Below are 19,589 nucleotides of genomic sequence, written 5' to 3'. Positions count from 1 at the left end.
ACACACACACACACACACACACACACACACACACACACACACACACACATATCTCCCCCCAGGAGTATGCGTCTTACAAGCAAAGCCAGTTTTCTTTTTTTCTTTTTGTCTTTGTACCCCCAGCACCTGGGCACAGAGCTTGGCACATACAGGTAGCAAGTATTTGATAAATGCTTGATAACTGACTGATTTTAAGAAAACTGAGTAGAATTTCAAGTCCACTGGACTGGTGGTCAGTCACTTAAGTGCTGACCACCAGTTGCCAAGTCATCTGGATCTCACCGAAGGAAAGGCAAAAAGACTTGGGCTTTCTTCCAATTCATGAATTCTCAGGTGATTTCTTGGTTTAGTTGTTTTGATACAATTGTGTTGCCTAAGAGTCAAATGATCCTCAGCATTTCTGGACGTCCTTACTGACTGGAAAGGAAGCAATCACCTTTTTAAAAAAATAGCTGTGCCCTTGGTCACCATAAACTAAGGGAATCACAGGATGTTCTGTCTAATAGGATTTGGCTTCCTTTCAGGGAATGTCCTAAGGCAAATTCTTAAAGCACATTCCCAGATGATTCTTGGATGACCGACTCAATCACAGCACAGTAAATAGCAATGTATGAAACTAGAAGAAAATTATTGCTAACATATAACCAGCAACACATCTTGAATTTTGCCTTAAGGTTTTGGCAAAAGAAACATTTCTATAAATGAAATTAAATGGCACTCACAACTACATATTAGAAGCCCTAGGTCATTGGTGAAACTCAAAGTGACCTCTAATTTCTTAAGCCTGGAGATTGTTAAGCAAAGTAGTAGACTTTGGATTAGCCCAAAGCAGCTTCCTTCCGTAGCTCTGTGAGCCAAGATTTTTTTTTTAAATGACTAGGCACTACATCGGACAGTTTCAATATAACCTCAAATCCTTGTGTGCTTTCATATTGTAAACTCCAATATTTTTGTTTTTGAATATTTTCTTATTCAAGGACTGAAAGAGAACTAAAAAACAAAAACAGAAGTCATCCAGGGAACACCAAAATACTATCTTCAGAGAGCAGCTTTCTTTTCTTGGTCTCTTAATATATAAAGCCAAATAAATGTACTATTCACTTTTCAGCGCAAAACACTAAATGAGTTTAATATGATTTTTGCTTCCTCTTTCAAGAAACTCAGTCTTACAAACAGTATGTCACACAAATTTTGCTGTTAAGCTTAATGTAGACAACTTTGGCTTCTTGGGTTAAGAAAACAATAAAAATAAGGAAAATCATGTTACATGAACAATCTCTCAAAGGGTTCTGATGAAAAATATTTAATGTGGCCCGTGTAACAAGAATTTTTAAAAACACTTTTCATTCAGCATTTTAAGTGTTAAAACTTTTATGACTATTGAATATAACCCCTAAATTTAAATATAGTTATATGAAATCTTAAAGATTTTTATCTTTCTTCAAAAATAGAATTTATTCAATGGAATGAAGAATGGAGAATAGAATTCTTCAAAATAGAATTTCTTCCAAAAAAAGAATTTTAAGGATTATATTATGGTGACATACTTCCTTGATTAATCAATACAACCAAGAAGTACTTGATTACTTAGAAACTCCGGTGAGTCCAAGTACTGCACTAGGCCTTGTGGCACATAAAAATATTTCCGTTAGAGTCTTCACAGCTGATAATGTAGTTGAGAAGATATAATGAACATACATGAAATAATTGGAGAATAAATCAAATATAACTGAATATCAGATTGCATGGTGCAGGCTTGAAATTTTTCCCTAAGGACAGTTTAAAACAGTAGGTGGATATGACACTGTGCTAGGCCCTTACAAAGTATGGCAAGTCTTAGATTAGGATGGGGCTTGGAGTAGAAAAAGATGATGCTGAATTTTCTTGACCATCTCTCTTCATGCTTAAGCAAATTTCTGACTGGAGCTGAGGTGGTTGTGACCCACACAAACTATCTGGAAGGATATTCACTGTTGTTTCTATCAACACTGGAAAGTCTGTGTAGTGACACTAACAGAGAGTAGGGAGATGGGCTCATTCCACCCTTCAATTTGATCACTTTATCCTTAACTGGTTTTTAAGATAATCCACCCTTCTGGGTTTTTGTTTTGTTCCGTTTTGTTTTTAGGAAAATTTTTAGGTATCTAAATAACTTGAGGGTAAAGGCCTCAAATTGGATTGGTGGTGGGAATAAAATGTCACATAATAATCAGTCAAAAGATTCTCCATTTCTTTCATAGCATCCCAGGTGATAAACATTAGTTATTTTAACTCATTCACCCCCTCTATCCAGCTTTTCATGAAGTCCTTTCTTTTTTCCTTTAAATGTCATTTTTGTCCTTAGAAATGTCAACATTTCAAAGTAGAATCATGGAATTGTAAATTTAGAGCATGGGACCATAGAGGTCCCACAGTAGGGCATCTCTAGCACTTAGCATAATGCCTTGCATGTAGTAGGCACTTAATGTTGAATTGAACTGTTACAGCTCATCCTTTCTCCCAGGAAGGGCGAGTTGGGAGCTCAGTTCGAGTCATTCAGCATCCCTGCTCCCATAACACCTAAAAGATTTCCTGGAGCCAGGGTGAGGTGATGGAAGATTTCACTGCTTACAAAGCAAGTCTAATTAAGGTAGTCAGGTGGGGCAGGAGGGAGAAAATCTAGAATCAGATTAAGAAACTACACAAAATCCCTATCCCTTTCTTCCATTTCCTCCACTCCTAGGGAGTCATTCTTGCAAAGCTCAGGATCTTTCTGCATTTTCTTTTCTTCCTGGATATTGAACAGGTCCCTATGGCTAGATGGAGATAATCTCTTCAAAGCCTCTCAGTCTTTGTTTTCAGTTAATTGTTAAGTCTCACCACTGGAAAACCACTCAGCCTTAGCCCAAGCTGCTGGATAATCTGTCTTGGTGTGACCAGACCAGAACTGTCCAGTGAGCTCATCCCACAGTTTTTATTAGTGATATTACCATGCAAAATGAGTAAGATGGGAGGGCTGGGTTTGGGAGTTGGATGAGGAGAGAGAAAAACAGTAAATATTAGAGAACACCAATAATTTGTAATCCTGGGAGAAATTTAAAAATATGTATATATTGAAAAATAATCCTTTCAGGAGATTGTTTTGCCTTCACTGCAAAATTCATGGAACAATTATTTTGCCTTTACTACAAGGTGGATGGAATATACTCATCCAGCTGCAAACATCACAAAAATATACAGTCTGTTTAAAGGAAATGAATCAACAAACTAAATATATTCTATGGTTTGGTATGTGGCAGGAAAATAATAAGTGATGCTGATGCTAAAAAGTAGATGCTACATGAAAAATTAATTGCAGTATTTCATAGATGAGTCACCGAGTTGTTTTAGCAGAATAAATAGATTTTCATTAGGCAAATATGTTTAAATCTAGTGGTATACTTGAGACTTCAATATGATTATACAATTTTCCTTTTTCCTGAAATTTATCTGACACTATATTAAAAATATTTTGGTTACCTTTTTACTATCTCAGTTCTATGTAATACATATGTAGTTTATTCTTCCTTAACCTTAAGCAATCTTAAAGAAAAAAAAAAAATAGGATTGCCATCGACTGACACAAATATAAGGTGGGAATAAAAATATAAGCTTCTCATTTCCCTCCAAGATGCTTTTTTTCTAATTCCTATAACTATGAATTAGTCTCTGATGATAATTCTTCAATTGACACATTTCATTTAAAAATACTGTAGGTATGAAGATTTTTTTCCTCCACAGAAGAAATGTCCTAAGGAGATACAGTATTGGACCATTTTTGTTAATCAGTAACATACTTTTTATCAAGGCACACCTTGTACACTGAGTAAATGGTTTAAATAGGACATCTAACTATTTTGGTGTAGCTTTCATTCTTAAGAGACTGCTGTTCTAGTTACTTTGGGATTTTAAAGCTAAAAGCTGTTTCCTTTATTAAGAATATCAATCCTGTAAAAATTCAAAAGGGATTTTGCTTTTCTGCCACATTACAAGTAACCTGAAATGTCATTCTGAGATGCCAAAGAGTAAATTGAAACAGCATATTTTAGAACAGCCACAGCTGTTCTCCTTATTTTTCTCCTTATTTGCAGAGTATAAACTGAAAACCATGCGGAAATACATGGAAAGCAACTATATAGGATATTAGTGTTCATAATCAAAAGTAACACTGTGAACATCAGAAAGCCTCCCTGAGATGTCATTGCCTCTAGCCTTTTTGACAAATTACCTCCCAGGGCTTTGCCAGGAGGCTGAAGCTAAAGAACAAAGAATTAATGTCTTTTAAGTCTGAGACCCGAAGAAAAAAACCCCAAAGAACAAAAAGCAAAAAATCATCAATTTTTAGAAAACCAAAATAGAATTATACTCTTAATTCTCAATCATAATCTTGGCAAAATTCTGCCAAATAATAATAAACTATTAGAAATAGCAAAAGAAAAAAAAGAACATCAGCCAATGGATGTCAAAATATTAAAAGAACCATCTTTACACATATTTAAAATTTGCTTCTTTCCAAAGCAGAACTGTTTATTTTGATAGATATGTAGGGTTAAGGTTTGGACCTGTGATTTCATTGGTGCAGGGACTCTATCTAGGTAGGTGGTACTCTATACCAATGCAGGTCAGTACTTTCTCAGCAATTTATAGACTTAAAAAGTTGCTTAGAGCATTTTGGGGGGTGGGTGGGGCAGGGAATTTAAGGTCACACAGTCAAAATTGTCAAAGGTAGAACTTGAACCCAGGCCTTCCTGAGTTCCTTTCTTACTACTATAGCATACTGCCTTCTGCATAGGTATGCATGCATGTGAAATGACTGGGAGTTGTAGATCTTCCAAAAAGAAAAGCTTTTAGACCGCATAACATTTTAAAAATGGAGCCTTAAGAACAATCTATGTATTTGTAAACAATAATAAATATAAACAACCCATTTCTTATCAATCCTCTTTCTTGCCTTAACCCTTTATGAACTATGTCCCAAATCTGGTTCACAGTGCATTGATTAAGGTTCACACTTTTCCTTATATGTATCAGGTGTTGTTCAAGACTAAGAGAAGAGTTCTGTATGACTGGAAGCATTATCTTCACTGATAAAAATGAAACTTCCTCATTGCTAAGAGGAATGAGTAATTTGGCTATTTCATGTAAATTATCATTTTTAAGAAATAGTTTTGCCTCAGGAAAAACCAGTACAGTCATGATAATGACGTTCTTAATAAGAAGGCTCCTGTTGGCGTGGTTTTGTTTCAGCTCAAGGGAGTAGAGTCCTCGTGAGTATGGGAAGAGAAAAATGTAGGGAGTGGTTAAAACGTACACATGGCCCAGAGACTGAAAGATACCCCTTTGAGGGCTCATATAAAGGTGTGTCTTTGATCCTTGCCTCACTAATTGGTTCCTTTTGTGAAAAATAATCTCTGGAGAGGGGAGAATGGTAGCAAATATAGCAGAGATAAATAATATAAATCCCTCTATTCTGACTATAATTATCTTGAAATGGAGAAAATTTAATTCGGGTTTCTGCCTAAATAATCTCTTAAGTTCCCCATTTTTAAAAATTCATTTATATAAAAAAGAAAAAATAATTAGACACTGAATGTATAATATTTCAAAATAAAACAGGAAATGAGATTCACGACAATATTTTTGGGTAGAGAGAGCTGGACAAGAAAGATAATAATGATAATAATTAGCATTTCTATGGTTAGCACTGAAGGTTTGTAAAGTACTTTACAAAGGTTATCCCATTTGATCCTCACTACAAACCTGTGTAAAGTAGGTGCTATTATGATCCTTATTTTAAAGATGAAGAAAAGGAGGATGACACGAAAGTAGCTTGCCCAAGATGGCAAAACTGGTAAAGTCTGAGGCAGGATTTGAACTCGGGTCTTCCTGAGGTTTACTCTATTGACTATATACCACTTAGCTAAGAGTTGTTGTTGTTCAGTTGTTTCTGACTCTTTGTGACCCCATTTGGGGTTTCCTCGGCAAATATAATAAAGCAGTTTGCTATTTCCTTTTCCAGCTCATTTTACAGAAACTGAGGCAAACAGGGTTAAATGACTTGCCCAGGGTCACAGAGCTAGTAAGCGTCTGAGGTCAGACTTGAACTGAGGTCTTCCTGACACCAGGCCTAGCACTATATCCACTGCATAACCTAGCTTCCCTGACCTAGCTGAGAGGGGATATTAAAGCTTTTCCTGGCCAAACACAGTATATGCAATTTGGTATTATAGAAACTTCTAGTTGAAAAAATACCCAGAAATTCACCTAAAAGGGATTTTCCTGACAATGAAAGTATCATTTCTGTGAACTATGATAACAATAAAGAGAAGTGTTCCATAAAAAAGGTACAAATCCATTTTCTCCTAAATTAATAAAATTTGAAAGCAAATCTCTATAATTAACATTAGGACACCAATTTTGTAAACTGCTTCTCATCAATATAATCTTATTCAAAATATAAGTGGAAATGCTACAGTTATCAGGTCTAGCTTCTCAAAAAATTTCATCAGCCTCATCTCCCAGGACATTAAAAGGCAAGACAGGATCACTGACAACATGACGAGTAGGACAGCACCTTGTGGGGAGGGAAGGGTGCTGTTTTTGAACTAACAGTAATGATGGACTCTGCAAACTATGTCTTTAACTTAAAACCAAAGGCTTCTGGATACCTCTACTGATTGTATATACATATGAATGACGACACTAGGGACAGCCAGGGAAAACTCTGCAGTCAAGAGATGGAGAGTCTTATATATAGAATAGCAAGGAGGCCAGAGTCACTGGATCAAAGACCAAGGCCCAGCCCCTAATGGGCCTGTGCTAAAGATCAATTCGCTTTGCCCTTGTTAGAGAATGCCTGTATGAAATAAAATTACTGCCTTTGCCTCAGTCTCTGAAAAACCATCTCTAGTACCAGTAAGAAATCTGAAGCCCTTCTGGCCCCAAATAGACTAAAGCAATGCACTCAGCATAATGATTTGAAAATGAACTTCCCAAGAGTGTCATCTCCTCCTATGAATAGGGGTACAAGTGTTGAGGAGAGAGTCAGAATAAGCTGTTGAATGCTGGAGCATCCTCACCTCTCTACTAAGCCAATTGGGAACTCATTTCCTGGCATTCCAGAGAGGTACAAGCTGCCAACCTGCTCATGGGGGGCGAACAGATGGCTTAGAACAAGCTCAGTAGGGTACTAGGTGACCCTATTTTTCCAGTGTATTTCAATTCAATTTTTAAAAATTAATTCAGAAAGGAAGATACATTCCAGCATATAATATTGACTTCACCCTCCTCCTCAAAAATCATCAGTAGCTCCCTATTTGCCATTGGATCAAAAGCATGGAATGATGTCAGAACCACACAGAATATTCTAGATCTTCTACCATTACCCTTGTCTTATGGAAGACAAAAATGAGCTAACTTTCCTATTGGACCTTAGGGGTTCTCCATGATGAAGCCTCATCACACTGATCCAATCTTGTTTTCCAACATATTATCCTCCAGTCTAGTTCTCATTCCATTTGTATTTTTGGTCCTGCCTGGAATAAACGCCTTTCTCCTCTTGATCAACCTAAAAATTATGCTCATTCATCAAAACCCAGCTCAAATCTCATCTCCTCTATAGAATTCTCCTTAACCCCTCCAGGAGTCTGTGGTCCCTTCACCTCTGAGTGTCCATAGCACTCAGTGTCCAGAATTTACCATTTTGTTACATTCTCTAGAGGCGGTTTGGTATAGTGGATAGGGAACTGTAAGCCAAGAAGACCTGGGTTCCAGTCCCACCTACTGGCCATGTGACCCTGAACAAAGCTCTTAACCTCAGTGAGTCCTGGTAGCTCTTTAAGATTAGAAGTTGCAGAATAAGGTGCCAACCTGCATTGACAGAGTTTCCTCACCCTAGAGTTCTCTTCACCAATGAAAATCCTAGGTCTAGTCCCCATCCCTTATTATACTGTCATGTAATTTTCGTGTTATTTCTTGTGTTGGTAGTCTTTTCTCATGAGCCTCCGGAGTGCAGAGACCAGGCATTCTTGTCCTTCTGAATTCCTTAGAATACCTACCACACTACTGTGTACGTAGTATGTGCACAAGATACACCGCTTGAGGGGCAGCTAGGTGGCGCAGTGGATAAAGCCCCAGACTTGGAGTCAAGAGGACCTGAGTTCAAATCTGGCCTCAGACACTTAATACTTACTAGCTGTGTGACCTTGGGCAAGTTACTTAACCCTGATTGCCTCACCAAAAAGCAAAAAACAAAACAAGATACACCACTTGTTTAAATGATTTCCAAATTTAAAATGAGTCAATGGGAAAATGGGGTTTTAGATGGGTATATCAGACAGTCACTGTACATCTATTAAGTGCTTACCGTGTGCAGGTACTGTGCTAAGTGCTGGGAATGCAAAGAAAGGCAAAATATAGTCCCTGGTCTCCAGGAAATTACTGTCTAATGGGGGAGACAATACAAAAATAATTAATGTATGAAAAGCTATTTACAGGACAAATGGGGGAAGAGTCTCAGAAAGAAGGCACAAGAATTTTGGGGGGATCAATAAAAGAAGGTGAGATTGTATCTGGGACTCGAAGGAAGCCAGAAGGCAGAGATGAGGAGGAAAAGCACCCCAGGATGGGGGGCAGACAGTGGAAACGCCTAGAATTGGGACATGGAATATCTTGGTAGAGGAACAGTAAGGAGGCCAGGGTCACCGGATTACAGAGTAAATTGTGGGGACTAAGGTGTAAGAAGACTGGGAAGGTGTCTACCATATTTAGGACATAAAGTAAAGGCTTGGGACATGAAGACAAAAATGAAAAACAAAGATTTTCATTTTCTGGCCCTATGATTTACTGATGGAGGCTACTCCCAGTGAGGAAAGTCTCTGCCAATGCAGAACTACAATTGTCCTGTAACTTTCAGTCTCAGGAAGTTGCCTGGGAGCACTGAAGAGGATATGTGACTTCCTCAGGGTCACCCAACCAGTATATGTCAGAGGCAGGGTGTGAACACTGGTTTTTCCCCGTATGCTACGCCATACTTCCTTTTTACACAGTTGAATGAATGAATGGATGAACAAATGCACACACACATATAAACAAAATACAAAGTAATTTTGGATGATGAGAACACTAGTTACTGGAGAAATCAGGAAAGGCCTCCTGTAGGAAGTGGAATTTGAACTGAGTCTGAAAGGGAGCTCAGTGTTCTTACAGTGAGACTTTGGATGGAAACACACACACAGACACACAGAAATAGAACATATTTTCTTTTTGTCCACACTCAACTTTCTTGGTGAACTTGTTACTTCTCATTGGTTCAACTATTATCTTTATGCAGATGACTCCTTAACTTATACATCTATGCCCAGCCTGTCTCTTGAATTCCAAGCCTGGATAGGCAAATGCTTAATCAAACATCTCCAACTAGATGTCTCATAAGCACATGCCCAAAATGGAACTCGTTCTTTTCTCCTCCAAAGCTTCCCTTCTTCTGAGCTTCCCCATCCTCCCTATCTTTGTCTTCCTTGACTTCTCACACTCTCTCACCCCACCCAATCTGTGGCCAAATCTTGTCATTTCTACCGTCAAGGCAACTCTATGTATCCTCTTCTGTTCACTCACATAGCCATCACTGGTCCAGGTCCTCAACATCTCTCATAATGATGATTCCAACAGCCCTCTAATTGGCCTCAAAAGTTCCTCCCTCCACTCAAATCCATTTCCACCCAGCAGCCAAGTGATTTTCCTAAAACTTAGGTCTGTGTCCCTTCTCCCCTCTACCTCTGCTCAGTAAATTCTAGTATCTTCCTATTACCTCCAAGATCATACATATAGTATGTTGTATGGTATTTAAAGTTCTTTGCAACATGGCCCTTTCCTACTTTTCTAGTCTTCTTACACTTTATTCCCTCCTTGCTTTCTATGGTCTAGGTACACTAGCTTGCTTACTGTTTCTAATATGCAACCTTCCACATCCTATCTCATTCCCAATCTCCAATCCCCCAGTGCTCTCCTTCCTCACTATCACTTCTAACACTCCTTGGCTTCTTTAATATTCAGTTTATATCCTACCTTCTATTGCAGTCCATTCCTGTCTTAGCTGTTAAAACTTCCCTCTCTAAAATTACTTTCCATCTTACTCCATAGAGATCTTGTATGCACAAAGTTTTTCAGTCATTTCAGTCATGTCTGACTCTTCATGACCCCATTTGGGGTTTTCTTGTCAAAGATACTGGAGTGATTTGCCATTTCCTTCTCCAATTCATTTTACAGATGAGAAACTGAGGCAAACAGGGTGAAGTGAGTTGTTCAGGATCATACAGCTAGTATCTGAGGCTAGATTTGAACTCAGGAAGATGAATCTTAACTTCAGGCCCAGTACTCTATCCACTGTGCCACCTAGCAACCCATGAGCATAGTTACATACATGTTATTTCTCAGAAGGTGAGTCTCTGGAGGACAGGGGTTGTTTTTGTCTTTCTTTTTTCCCTGGGCAATGCATGGCATATATTAGAAAATTGCATATATGTGGCATTAACAAATGCTTTAGACTGACTGCTTCAATATATTTCAACACCGACTTTTCTGTATTGATTTTATTCTTTGAAGGGAGGAAAGTTGGCAAAAATCATCTGCAGCAGAACTCTGAATTGAGGACTGATTTTACAGATCTAGTCAATATGGGTAAAGGAGAAATCAGGGTCTTAAGAGCAGAGTCAAAGGCAAATATAATGGAGAAAGAATGATGAAAAACTTCCAGACATAAATATCAGGAGTTTGTTATGCAAATCTTTTTGGTCATTCATTCACAATTTCTTTACCCTCCTAGGGTTCAACACTCCTAGACCTAGGCAGGGGGGTGGGAAGCAGAGAGGGGATTGCAGAGATTTAATAAGACTTGACCTCTGCCCCCAAGGAATTTACAATATACTAGACTGTGTTTAAACAGTCTTTAAAGGAAAGGGATTTGTGATATAGCTGTGCTTTTTATGTACAAACTCTAGAATATAGCTATAGGAAAATCCATTTAATATTTCATCATGTATTATTTTGTTATCCGAATAATTCTGCTGCTACTGTCCACAGTCAGTAACTTTTGTCATGAGAACATGAGATTCTCACTGTTTCCAAAGCAATGATAGCTTACTATTATTTTAAAGCATGATACTAATGAGATCAAGGTGTTGGGTTTGCTTCCGGTGTGGGTGAAGGTAGATTTCTCAGTTCCATGATCATATATGACATCTTTTTTTGGTCACAAGAGAGACTAAGCAAGCATTTGTGGGTGGGTAGCAAATCTGTCCCCTCTAGAAAAATAAATTTAAAAGGCATGTCCTGTGGCTGGTGGACAAATATCTTCATCTTCACATAGGGACCTTGTCTCACTTTAGGATTAATGTAATGTGCATTTTAATATCCTTGTTCAGATTTCTTTTAATACTTTGTCTTCACCCTTCCTTTGTCCTTATCACAGCCTATCTTTGGTTGCACATTTTGTTCTTCCTGTCAGATTGTAAACCCAACAACAGCAGGGCTATGTTTGTTTTTCATCTTTGTATGATCATTCTCTGAGACACACTGGATGTTTAATAAATGTTTCTTGAAATGAATTCATTTGAATGTACCAAACAGAAGAGAAACAAGGGGAAACTGAAAAGGGAGAGAGATGAAAACTAGCAGGTAATTCCAGTTTAAAGCAAATGACTTCTTCACAGTCCAAGTTCAGTTTATGCAAAGGAGTCAGTACTCAATTATCTGCACAGATTATTTGTAGCATATTTTTAAGCAAAGCAAGGTCTTAGTCTACCTGGTCTATAGGAATCTTTCAATTCCTGAGTCATTGCATGCTCAGGAAATTCAAACTAATTTTAATATTAGACTTGTATTTGTTCTCCTATTAACTTAGTATCACGTTCTCTGCTGTTCCTTAGACCCCCCATTCCAAAGTGTCTTTACTCTCCTCAAGATTCCAATGCCAGCAGTCTCTAAGCATTCAATCTCAATAGGTTTCATCACCTATTACATTAATAAGAAGATGGAGGGCACTTGGCATGAACTCTCCATCTCCTCTAAATCTCCAAATGTCCTCAACTATCATTATCTTCCCTCCAGGCTCAGAGGAAGAAGTAAACACTCTTGTTCATGCTAACCATTCCTTCACCTGTAACTCTCCATTCTGTTCCCTTCCTGTCTCAGTCTCAATTGAGACCTAACTCTATTATAAATTCTCTATTTTTCATGCATCTTCTATATCAACCTGTCTGGTTTTTTTTTTGTTGTTGTTGTTTTACCACATTCTACAAACAAGCTATCCTAAAACTGGCTGCCTTCATTTCTGTATACCTTACTCAAGCCCCACCCTCCCAAAATGTTCTGGTCCTACCACACTACTGAAACAGCTTTCTCAAAAGGTCACTAATAACATTCTTATCACTATATTCAAAGGCTTTTTTCCTCCTTTCCACATTCTTAGTTTTTCTGGGGTATTTGACACTATTGACCACTGTGTCCCAAGAAAAATAACCTCTTTCCTCGGACCTCTAATACACCAAACAATCACTGTTCAATTCTCCCCTCTCTGATGATCCTTTATGCCTACAATGGACTGGCTGCCCATCTTTCCCAGCTGAAATCCCTTCCCCTTCCTTCCAGCCCCAATTATGCTGCCTTCGATCTCCTTCATGAAACCTTTACCAGTACAATCTGAAACTGATCTTTTTTATTGAAATATTTTGCCTGCTCCTCTCTTTAGCTCTTATTCTCAAAAAGACAGGTTAAGTTGGATTCAGGGTAACATTTTACTCTTACTTGTATCAGAGTTATTTATAGAAATGTTCTTTTGTCCTACCCAATTGGAATTCCTACTGTATGATTTGTGTCATATCTATCTTTCTATTTTCAGCATCAATCATGATAATTTGATCATAGTAACCACCTAATAAATGTTTGTTAAATTGAAATGAATCAGACTAAACAAACCTGCCACAATAATCATAATACAATGTATTTCACAACCAATATGACTTAGGATCTTTTAATATTTTGAGTAATCTTCACATTTCTTCCTTACATAATTTCCTTTCCCACTTATTGACTCTTACTCTAAGGAATGCGGAGAATTTTTTTTTTAAAAGCAACAAATCTTGTTGTTAGTTGTATTCTGAAAGAAAAGGGGGCACTAAAAAAAGAAATCTACTTATCTACCTAAGTCCTAGGAAGCTCTTCCAAGCCCAATGACTCTGCTGAGATAATGCGGTGTAAACAGATACCACCACTGGTGCAGGAACCTGAAATGCAGGAAAGTATCTTTTGCCAAAGAGGAGAGCAAAGGAGAAGGGCTCCCAAAGCACCCAAATCCCAATAAGTGACAAATAGGTTCTTTTCAGTTTAAATATTTGGCCCCAAATGATAATAAGCTTCTTTTTTATGTATTCTAAGGAAAAAAAATCATTATGCAATACCTCATTTAACAGTGGTCTAAGGAGATCATGCTAACCTTTGTTATGATCCATGCTAAATTAGGCTTTTAGTAAAGTACCTCTTATTCAAGTGATATGCTATGAATAAAGGCATATCAAAAGCTATGTAACAAGGTAAAAAAATAAGGATGGCCAAGTCTATTAGCAGGACTAAGTTTCCCAACTAAGTGCAAATAAAAACTGTTCAGTCTACAGCCTACCATATGATCGTACTATTCTTTCTGGTATTGTTTTAAAAAGATTGTTAGTGTTGTTTGATAGAGTTCATTTAAAAAATTACATTTTGCAAAAAGTTGGCTATCATAATCAACATCTGATGTCAGTTTTCTTTTTATCTTTTAAAAAATAAAAAAGATGATTTCCAGGGGCTAGTGTTTGTTTATAAGGAGAAACATCATTACAGAAACTTATGCTTCTGTACTTACACATTGCAAGTAACAATGTGGAAATCATACACTAGACTTTAAATATATTCATTCTTAAAAGCTTTGAGTATGCAAACAAAGATGCAGTGGGCAGAGGGCCAGTTAATAAATCTCATTTCCCAGTAGCATCTGTGTAAAACATAGCTATGGGGAGTATACTCTCTAGGGAAATCCAGGGCACAACTCATTCTCTCCATGAATTAAAAGTGTCACCCTAGATCACCAATACAGCACTCATTTTTCCTAAGCACTTGTTAAAATATATGGATGCTTAGTATTCATAAATGTGGTGAGTAAGCTGGGAGCCAAGAAGGAGAAACTGACCCAACAGTGGGCAGAAGCTGTGTAAACAGGTCTACACTGTTTAGCAGTGCCATTTTAGGCTCTGCTTTGTTTATGCCAGTTTCTTCTCAACAAAGCATCCTGGGTCTCACTAATCAAGGAACACCATTTTTTGGAGGGGGGCACAACTTGGTGTTCTCATTAAAGCGTACACCTACTCCAGTAATTATTAGCAACAAGGTGGATAGGCAGCTAGATCAAAGAACACATTAGATAATATGCTTAATGCAGTACACCTAAGGCACATATGAAAATAAAGGCTTCTACTGGCCTTAATTTAAAGGCATGGTAGCTTTCCTGAACACTTGGAGAACATGCTAGACAGAGGAAATAGTTTATAGTCCATTAATCAGTTGGTCCTTTTCCTTTCTGATCTGTAAAAACTGGTACCTAGACCTAGGGCTCTTGCTCTATTAGTTCTGGTGATTTTATCTAACCATAAGATAATAAAATCCTCCCCTCTCAAAAATTATAATAGTGAACATTTATAAGTCCTCTAAAGTTTTCCAAGTATTTTGCATATTTTTTTGGATGTTTACAACCAATCTGTGAGTTAGGTGCTATTATTATCTCTACTTTACAAAAATCAAGACAGCTGAGGCCTAGTGAGGTTAAATGTCTTGTCCACGGTCACACAGCTAGGAAGTATCAGAAGCAGAATCAGAATCCAGTTCTTGATGATTCCAAGTCCAACACACCACCCACCATTACATAATGTCTCTCTGTTGCTAAGTTACAGAAATGAAAATAGGGTGAAGGGAAAGGAAGGTAGGAATCGAAAAGATAGTAAAGAGATCAAGAGTTGAAAGCGTTTTTTGGCCCTCATTTAAGGCTGCCAGTCTCCCAACCCTTATCTCATTACTTAGGACTACATCAAATCTCTAGCCAAAGCCGGGTCTTAGCTTGGCTACAGTCAGGCTTTCAACAGACATTTAATGTTTCCTTAGCAATGAATTGAGTAAATTATTCTGAATCTGCAACCCTAAATTGATTATGTAGCAGAGTGCTAAAATGTGTCTTATTTTTACCTCCCTTTCCTATTACTCTTCTTCCTCCTCTAACTCTATCCTCCAGAAGCAGCCAATACTATATATCACACAGGGTCTCCACACTACAAGGCACACAGGATAATGTCAACCTTAAGAGTGTCTTGTATAACCAACCTTCTGACCTATGATATAAATCCTATTATTTCCAGTAAACCTATTGGATATCATGACAATACAATATTCTCAACAACCTCAGCATTTGGCCAGATGAATCTTGTTTATAGGGTTTCTCAGCCCATTACGGGCAGTTGAGAGGAATTGCTGGCCATAATTCAGTGTAAACAAAGATTTGAGTTCACTTTAAAGTGACTGACTATTTAAAATCAAACCTAGCTTTTACATTTTACTTTCCTGCCAAGGGATTTTCCATTTCAACAATTAAACAAATATTTCTTATATTCCATTGAAAATTTCAAGTCAGTTCAAAGAAGTTATAAATTTCTGCCAGGCAATTTCCAATGGCCCATGTGGTAAACGACAGGCTTCCCCTAAAATGAATGTTACATGGTAGGAATTTAAATCATTTAGGAGAAACATAGGCTTCACATCTATTGCCAGTAAGAAAAGTTGAAATAAATAGCTAAACAAAAATCCCAATCCTGGGCTTTTAAATTCCTTTTAGAAACAGAAGCGTTCATATTCAACATAAGAGGAAAGGTAGGGAACAAAAACTCCAAATTTAAAGATATAAAGGCCTCTAGGAGAGAGTCTCAGAAAGTAATACCTAATTTTGGTTTATGTAAGGGCAGAAAAAGTACTTGGAATCCACAAGGATTGCAAGGATTCTGTATTAACATGTAAGTGGGACCCATGAGACATGAGATTTTTGTGACCTCATGGGTACTTTCAAGATGAACTTCCAGTAAGTATTTACCCAACTGTCAGAGATGATAGAGCAGACTTGCTTCTAAGTTTTGAAAAACTTAACAAATAACGCCTTCTTTTAGTTAATCAAATTGTAAGGAAGATGAGTACTCTGATTTTATTTTGTTATATGATTATATTTGTGAACATATTGTACCCAGTATATCTGAATGTTTAGACTGAGACTTTAAAAAAAAAAGCTGTTTCCTGTTGATCCCTGGAAGAAGATGGCTTTAGATGCATGCATGCTCTCTCTCAAAGCAAAAGCATTGTTAGCTGTTATCAAGGTAACTTTAAAAATAACTGTCCCAAGTACAAAAGAACTAGAGAGGAAATATGCCCTAAGGATGTGTTTTCCTTCAGATCCCTCAGCTCAGGCTGGCTACATATAGAACTCCAGCTTCACTCTCTACTACAACATTGTTATCCTTATCAAAACAATGCAAACAATTTTAACGAGCTTATCTACTAAAACAAACGGTCGGATATGTTAATTTGAAAAAGGCTGCTAACTGTATGGGCCAAAGCATTTCATCAAAAAGGCTTCTTTCTATACAATAACCAAAAGCAGCCCCATCCTCAAATCAGATACATGCAAATCCCCAGAAATCACCTCTTACTCTGAAGAAGAATTGAGCCCCCACCCCATATTTAGACCATAAACTCCCATGAAAATGGGGGGTGGGAAGCACCCTGTCTTTTGACGACTGCTGCAGCTCAATTTCTTTCAAAGAAACCAAGGGTTTTGTGCAGCAAATTTTGGTAAACGCCTGACACTATGACCTCTGCTGTCAATCCTTCCACCAATCAGCAAGCAGAATTCTTACAAAGCTCCATCAATCTGGCGGTTTAACATCACAGACTGCAGTTTAATCTAGAGGATTCTATTTTTTTCCCCCTGTGCGCGCACGCACACACACACACACACACACACACACACACACGCCCATTCACACACTAGGCGAGAGCAAGCACACGCCTTTCTGCTCCATCCAGTTTCCCTCTGATGTTATGGGCACAGTTAGCCAATGTCTCCTTAAAACATTTTTTTAAAGAGGAAGGAGGAGAAAGGAAGTGCTGCAGTCTGAATCCCTTCTGAAGGGGCAAAAAAAAAAAAAAAAAAAAATTAGCATGCATTTTTATCGATATGCAAAGGAGGAAAGACAGAGGGGGAGCTCCTGCAGACAGCAAACCTATTCACAAAATGCCTTCCATCTGGCCAATACAAATGGTATTTGAAAATGCTAAACCTCCCGGCATGCTCAAGAGGAACCATTAAAAGAGAAATAAATGATCATAACTGGCTTACATGAAATTATATACACATATATGCACATATATGTGTTAATTTATAACGCAGTCTTAGGAACCATTAAAACAGAAATAAGGATTAGAACTGGCTTAAATGAAATTACATACACATATACACACATGTGTAACTTATAATGCAGTCTTAGGAACCTTTAAAATAGAAATAAATGCTGACAAATGAAATTATGTACACGTACATATAGATGTATAATTTATAGTGCAGTCTTTGCCTTCGTTATATAATCCTCTGCATAACCCCCCCCCCCCCCCCCCCGCCTTGTTGCTGCAGTCCCCAAAGGCAGACACACACACACGCACATGTAACACACACACAGAGCTCTGGCTGGTAATGGCACTGATTGATTACCTGTAAGATCTCTCCCCACGCACTGTGTGCTTCCTGAAAGGAATGATGGTCCCGTTATCCTGGATGATGTCGTTGTTGTTCTCTCCATTTGGGGACAAGGTTTGGGTAGGACCAGGCATTGGAGCTCTCCCAACAATGAAAGCCAGTCTTTCCTTTGCTCCGGTGAGGAAGGTAGGCTGTGTCTGTCTTCCTGTCTCACCCTTCTGCTTTCTGCTACTGCTCCCCTCACTTGCTCACTGCCTGCCTGCCTGCCTGCCTGCCTCCTCCTCCTCCTCCTCCTCCCTGGTTTCCCTCCCTCTCCTCCCCCTCCCTTCTCTCCTTCCCTCCCTCTAGCTTGCTCCTCTCTCTCTCTCCCTCTCTCTCTCTCTCCCTCTCTCTCGTTGCTGACGTCAAACTGCCTGGAGCAGCACCCTGGTCATGTGACAATGTTCTTCACCATAGCAACCAGCTAACTCATCATATCTCCCCAATTCACACGGGGCTACAGGCATGACCACACCAAGACATCCAAACAGGCACCAGGGGAGGGGGGAGGGCAGGGCCTGCATCAGGGCGTGTAAAACACCCAAACCACCTCTCTCCGTCCCACCTCCCCCCAACCCCCCCCCAGCAGACTTGCCTTGTCTGAAAACCAGCTCTTCCTCTAACCATTTCCTTTCCATTGCATACTGAAACTGCAGCTGTGTACACAAAAGAAGGATTCAGGCAATGGGATGTGAGTGTGTGAGTGTGTGTGTGTGTGTGTGTGTGTGTGTGTGTGTGTGTGTAAGTAGGGGGACCTTTTAACTCCTTCATGACTAAGTTCTTTACACCATTAAAATGAAACCCAGGAAAACCCACTATTTCCCTGTAGGCTGCCCTGTAAGCTGCCAGTGGCTAAAGGCAGTTATTAACATTTACCCTTAACACTTTCTTCCACCCAGACAAAAATGAAACCAAAAAGAGCTTAGAACTTAAGAGGAAGGTCTAGTTCCTTCTACTCAACGTTGCATGTTACATTTACTTTGAATTTTGTGGCAAAGGTTGAATGCCAAAGGCACCCTATTTTTACAAAGGGATCCTGAAAGAGCACAATTAGAAAAGTGACCGGCATTTTTGAAATGCACAGCTACCCTGTGCCCCCAGACTCAATTCCCCCAAGGCCAACTAATCTGTATAAATGCTCCCATGCCGGTTTAATCTGTGGCTATTTTCATTTGGGTTAAAGAAAGACCATGCAGCACGAATGCAAAGTTGTGTGTGTTCAGGGAAGGCTCTACAAATACTGAAGACTGAAATTCAAACTGTTTTACGTTCACCATCACCAAAAACCACTCTTGACTGATTCAGTGTTAGTTACTCTGCCTTCTCTCTCCTTATACCCCCTCCCCCAAAAGGGCATTCCCCATCCATTAGATTACAATGCAGTCTCTAAGGATCTCTTCCAGGGAGCAGGCTGTGAATGTTTTAGTGATGCTGTGCTTACTGGAATCAGTGCCTGGGAGAGGCTGGGGAAGATGAAAGGTATTTTTGTAACTAGATAAATAAATATAAGTATGTATATGTGTATATATGCATATGTATATATGTATATGTATGTATATAGGAATGAAATGGCAAGCCACTCATATATATGTGTATGTATAGGTGCATGTATGTATATACATACATATACACATACATACATGAAATGGCAAATCACGCCAGTATCTTTACCAAGAAAACCCCATTTGGGGTCACTAAGAGTTGGTCACAACTGAGC

The 19,589-nt window shown here is 38.5% G+C and overlaps 1 protein-coding gene across 3 annotated transcripts in view; it reads right to left on the bottom strand.

Annotated features, from left to right (window-relative positions):
- Positions 1–19,589, bottom strand: part of LOC114053760 (microtubule-associated protein RP/EB family member 2) — a 193,017-nt gene that overhangs the window by 82,502 nt on the left and 90,926 nt on the right. The window contains exon 1 of one of the 3 annotated variants that reach the window (XM_027876897.1): positions 17,849–18,127. The exons of the other annotated variants lie outside the window; for them this stretch is intronic. Within the exon in view, the coding sequence (XP_027732698.1) occupies positions 17,849–17,967 (119 nt within the window). The 5' untranslated portion in view covers positions 17,968–18,127. Of the gene's footprint in view, positions 1–17,848; positions 18,128–19,589 lie in introns of those variants that run through there. 3 annotated transcript variants of the gene reach the window in all.

This window comes from Vombatus ursinus, unplaced genomic scaffold (genome assembly GCF_900497805.2).
Source record: "Vombatus ursinus unplaced genomic scaffold, bare-nosed wombat genome assembly UNPS02014812.1, whole genome shotgun sequence".
Classification (NCBI taxonomy): Eukaryota; Metazoa; Chordata; class Mammalia; order Diprotodontia; family Vombatidae; genus Vombatus; species Vombatus ursinus.
Note: the sequence above shows the minus strand (reverse complement) of the source record. Positions and strands in the feature narration are given on the sequence as shown.